This window comes from Lathyrus oleraceus, chromosome 5 (genome assembly GCF_024323335.1).
Source record: "Lathyrus oleraceus cultivar Zhongwan6 chromosome 5, CAAS_Psat_ZW6_1.0, whole genome shotgun sequence".
Classification (NCBI taxonomy): Eukaryota; Viridiplantae; Streptophyta; class Magnoliopsida; order Fabales; family Fabaceae; genus Lathyrus; species Lathyrus oleraceus.
This window is the reverse complement of record NC_066583.1, coordinates 4009149-4014479: the sequence shown is the minus strand read 5'-3', so window position 1 is coordinate 4014479 and position 5331 is coordinate 4009149. Positions and strand designations below refer to the sequence as shown.

Sequence of the window (5331 nt, the reverse complement as noted above, 5' to 3'; positions counted from 1 at the left end):
AAGTAGCTCCTCTCGTTCAGGATCCAAGCACGCGAACGGTCTTCGTCTCTCAACTCCTCTACTCCTTGGCTAGGGAGGGTTGAAGGACCAGCCATAACCATAGGTGTAGGTCTCGGGTAATCATAAGGCATAAGGTACTCAAAAGCTCTCCTCCTAACCCACAAGGTATAGGGTTCCAAAGCAATACAATTCTTCGGACCAAGCTCTTTCCTTCCCTTCCTATGAACTTTATGCCAAGCGCGAACCATCCTGCCCTTCAAGTTTTGGGGATCTTTACCCTTTTGAAAGAACACACCTTCTAACAAAATGTTATTAGGTTTATCCTTTAAGGGGAACCCAAGCTGACGATGTGCTAAAATAGGGTTGTAGTTAATCCCACCACATGTACCAAGAAGAGGCACATTGGAGAATTCACCACACGAGTCAATAATCTGCACACCATCATACACACGGTTGTACCAAAAGATATCATCATTAGTGAGAGACATAAGTCTTGTGGACCACCGTAGACATCCTTTGTTCTCCTTGAAGGCGACCGTCTGTGGCAAGTGCGAAATAAACCACTTGTACAACAGAGGCAAACAGCACACAATGGTACCACCACCCTTTGCATTCCTCATATGCAAAGAGAAATAAGTCACTACGCCAAAAATGACTTTTAACAGCGCATCTTAGACAGCGCTTTTAAAAGAAAGCGCTGTTTAAGGTTAAAATTAAAATAAAACACGGAAAATGTTCCAAAAAAATAATGAAAGCGCTGTCTAAGGGGGGGTCTTAGACAGCGCTTTCTAAAAGCGCTGTCTAAGACCCCCCCTTAGACAGCGCTTTTAGAAAGCGCTTTTAAATATAGACCTTAGTCAGCGCTTTTGATAAAGCGCTGTCTAAAGTCTTTAAATTAAAAAAAAATTAAAACCAAAAGCGCTGTCTAAGGGGGGTTTAGAAAGCGCTTTTAACACCACGCCTCTTCTAAATTCTAAAACCAACTTTTCCCTCAGCCGCCCTTGCTTTCCATTCGATCTCACCTCTTACTTACTTCCTTTTCCCTTTCCCATCTCATCGGTCAGTCTATTTCTCCATTTTCATTTCATTATTTCTATTTATCATTCAATCAGTTTTAATCATCGTTTTCGCTTGGATCGGTCTCAATTTCTGGAAAACCTAACAAAACAATCATCACAATCACCAACTCTGCATCTTCCGGCGACAGAATAAGCACCCGGCGAAGAACTATGTCGGCATTTGAAGCTCGAATCTCTCTCATATTCGCTCTCACTTCTCAATCCACCTCTCTCTCCCAGCGACGTAAATCTACTACTTATCTCTTCACGATTTATTTTCTGTTGAATCTTTGTGTTTTTTCTTTCTCTTTTGTTCTTTTGATTTATTTACTTGATGCAGTTGTTGCCGATTTGGCTAACGAGACGGCTAAATACTTGTTTCCGAAAAGATTTGAAAGCCGCACTCTCGAAGAAGCGTTGATGACAGGTGCTTAATTTTCCTTCTCAATTATGCAACAATTTCTGATTATTATTTATATAATTTGTTGCTTTTTCTTGCATGTTAATTTAATTATTTTCGATGTAGTTCATGATCTTGAGACTATCAAGTTCAAAGTTCTGAGTAGAAGGGACCGGTATGAGATTAGGGAAATGGAGGTATATTTATTCAATATTTATTATGCTTTTACAGTTCTAGTTCTGTTTGATTATATATAATTTATCAGTTCAATTCGTTTTTTCTTTTTATTTCCAAGTGATTCCTTCATGTTTTCACTTGCTAAGAGTTTTTTCTTCGTCAAGAACCAAATTTTTATTTCAATGGCTAAGCACGGGTTAAACCGAAGCAAATTCAAACTGGATTCTAATATAGAAATATCAGATGTATTAAGTTTCCTCATTCAATTTGTAGCTGTCAAAACCTGGAGTTGAGGGACTGTGCTTGACGGGTAATGCAAGTATACTTCATATTCTTAGCTAGTTGAATTGATATGCTACATTTATTCCTTCTGTGCCAAGATACTTACAAGTTGCAAGTGCTGGCTTAACACTTCCCTCCAATGCTAATTGAGGAGTGCTTTGCTATCACCAACAAACCATTTGGTCTTAGGAATGTGCTATCACTTGTGCCAAGATACTTTGTAAGTAGTTGTTTAAATGTTAATGGATTAGTTAGCGGGTGTGTTAGGGTGATAGTTAGGCCCAATAAAGCATGCTGCCTATAATAGAGAGGAGGGATTAGAGAGGGGATCATCTTATTAACCGAGTGTTTTAAGGCTTTTTGGCATTGGGAGGTGGTCAAACCTTCGAAGTTGTGTTTTGCCGTTGTTAAGTAATCAAAGGAATTCTTTCTCGTTTTTTGTAATAATACCATTTGGTTCCTATTAATCTCACCTACATTTACTTGATTATCTTTGCAGCCTTACTTTGTAGCAGAGGCTACAATGCCTGGGAAGAATGGGTTTGATTTCGGCGGTGCTTCTCAGTCATTTAATGTTCTTGCTGAATACCTTTTTGGTAAGGTAGTAATACAATTTAGAATCGACTCACATATGTGCATTTAAATATTTTGTTTACTGGGTTGTATTTGGTTACTGCATTTCTTGTTTTCCCCTTTCTATTTTGGAAGAAGTTATAGATGTGTGATGCTGTTTTGATGGTAGAATACAATGAAGGAAAAAATGGAAATGACTACACCTGTTCTTTACTACAGCTCCTCTCTGTAAACTTAATTAGGTTATTTAGCCATCTTGTGTATTTCTAAGTATTTTTAATTATTCTATTGTATTAATTGTTTTATGTTCTGTTATATTAATTGAACTTGGTTTTTCGATGGCATTAGAATTATGTTGCAAAGATAGTTGTAGTTGTTCCATACTCTAGACTTTGGGTTGTTTGATAGGTATCTAGGGTATCTTAAAATTGAGTTTCTTACTTCTAGAACAGGCTTCTGCTTTGAGGTTTGATACTATTTTTATGAATCTAACTCTCTCCGCCTCTCTGTTTTGTTTTTTGTTTTTCAATATTAATTTTTGTTTTTCTTTCTCTTATCGTACGTTATAGATTTGTATTTTCTACTGCTTTCACTGTGCCATTTAGTCTCAAATTTTTGGAGGTCATATCGTACGTTATTCGCAGTTTAAATATGGCAAAACTAATAAAGGCTTTATTTTGCCGCAATTTAATTGTAACAAAATATTTTATGAGGTCTTACTTGACGTTAGCTTAACTGAGATAAATTTTAGGCTATATATGGAAGTCTGTCTTGCACGCCCTTAAAGACGGTCCTGAGAATTTCTCATGTTTTTTTAAGCGATTTTGGATTAAGCTGTGAAAATGTGTTTTGATTGATTTTTGAAGAATGGAGAAGCCAAATCTTGGAACACCGGCTGGGAAAGCGAAGTTGATGGGAACATTAAGTGGAATTGGTGGTGCAATGATCCTAACTTTATATGAAGGCAAAAGATTATTTAACTTATCATTGCACATTGACTTGCTGCAAAATGCTACATCAACAACACATCATTCCCCTGCTGGTTCTCATGTTTGGGGACTCATGCTAGCTTTAGGCACTGCTCTCAGTTTCTCATTATGGTTTATAACACAGGTAGCTTTAGGCACTGCTCTCAATTTCGAAGTTTTTTTGTTTTATATTACGGAAATTTTTAATGTTGATAATTTTGCAGAGACAAGCGGATGTGAACTCGTTGATGTTGTTATTGGCGTTGTTATGCCATTTGCTTCCGTTGCTATTCACGTACAGCGCTGCTTCGGCTGAACTCACCGTAGAGCCTTCGCTGTATTTGTCGAGAGCTTCTAGCATTGTTATGCTGGTTGCGTATTTTGCTTACTTGATCTTTCAATTATGGACGCATAGGCAATTATTTGAAGCGGAAGATGTATGTTTTCTTAATTGAGGTGTATATGAGAATGTTTGAATTGTTAAAATTGTTGCGATTGTAATTTGTTATGCACTTTGTTGAACAGGAAGGGGAAGGTGAGAACAATGAAGCGGAAGAAGAGGCTGTGATTGGATTCTGGAGTGGATTTGCTTGGTTGGCTGGAATGACTGTGTTCATTGCTTTGTTGTCTGAATATGTGGTGGATACAATTGAGGTAATTCAACTAAATTGTTTAGATCTGATTTTGAAAGCTCAATTAAGCACTTGTTGAATAAGTGTTTATTATATAAGCAGTTATGTACTATGGATTTGTTTGAATTGATTATATCTACTGATATAAGTACTTGTAAGACTGTTTGATAGAGCTTATAGTAATGTTTCAACTTATTTTCATAAACTCTTCAGAATAGCTTATAATAACACCTTATAGCTTATATGAAAATAGCTTATAAAGTATTGTTAACAGGATGCATCAGATTCATGGGGTTTATCTGTGAGCTTCCTCAGCATAATCTTGCTTCCGATAGTTGGCAATGCGGCTGAACATGCAGGAGCAATCATTTTCGCTTTCAAGAACAAGCTGGTAAGAATTTACAGACTTATAATCAATTCTATACTCAATCCTTTCATCTAAGATATGATTAAATTCATATTTTCCAAGCTATAAAGTTGTTGAATTGAAAGGAAAAAAAATTATTCTAGTGAAGCTAAATTGATTTCATGATTGCAGGACATTTCCTTAGGTGTTGCATTGGGCTCTTCCACTCAAATTGCCTATTTCCTTATTTTTAACCCGGCGTAATTAAGTCATGTATTTCTCCCATATTTCATTGGTGTGTGTCAATTTCTTTACTAATTTTGGTGACTCTTGTATGATGGTGCAGTGGCTATGTAATGCTGATAGATCTTCTCACAACCCTCGGTTAAGATTGAAGTATGTTCCTCTATTTATAATACCACTTTTAGTTGTTTCAGTATCAATGTTTCTCGAATCTCTTCAAACTCCAAGCATATAGTAACTTGCAGCTTTTTTCCGCATTTCTCCAACTTACCATCTATGTTAAGATTGGATTTTGCTGGAAATTTTCACTTACATTACCATGTAACTTATATATTCTTTTGCAGGGCTTTCTTTACATCTTTATACAAATGTTTGTCCAATGGTGCTAAAGCTGTTTTTCAAGTGTATCCTGAAAATAATGACCAGCGTGAATTGATTATGAATGCTGCAATGCATGCTGGGTTTGCTGGTGGCATAGTGGTGGATTTTCCACACAGGTATGTATAAATTTTGCAATAGTACTGGGGCATATGTAACTTGGGTATGTATAAATTTTGTTTCAGTATATATTTTGATACATTTAAGGCAAAATTGGTTTGAATTGGTATATATATATATTTGTTAGCCAAAAATTGGTAGAAAAAAGGCCAAA

At 36.4% G+C, this 5331-nt stretch overlaps 2 protein-coding genes across 2 annotated transcripts; both read left to right on the top strand.

Annotated features, from left to right (window-relative positions):
- The first annotated feature begins 1141 nt into the window (after window positions 1-1141).
- Window positions 1142-3452, top strand: LOC127087942 (heme-binding-like protein At3g10130, chloroplastic). Its single transcript, XM_051028856.1, has 7 exons — window positions 1142-1302; window positions 1399-1485; window positions 1585-1655; window positions 2417-2518; window positions 2660-2718; window positions 2899-2956; window positions 3357-3452. Exons 1-7 carry the CDS (start codon window positions 1230-1232, stop codon window positions 3450-3452), a joined length of 546 nt encoding a protein of 181 aa, XP_050884813.1. The 5' UTR covers window positions 1142-1229.
- Window positions 3453-3664: 212 nt separating this feature from the next.
- Window positions 3665-4700, top strand: LOC127087939 (vacuolar cation/proton exchanger 3). Its single transcript, XM_051028853.1, has 4 exons — window positions 3665-3895; window positions 3984-4112; window positions 4365-4481; window positions 4629-4700. Exons 1-4 carry the CDS (start codon window positions 3665-3667, stop codon window positions 4698-4700), a joined length of 549 nt encoding a protein of 182 aa, XP_050884810.1.
- The last annotated feature ends 631 nt before the right edge of the window (window positions 4701-5331 follow it).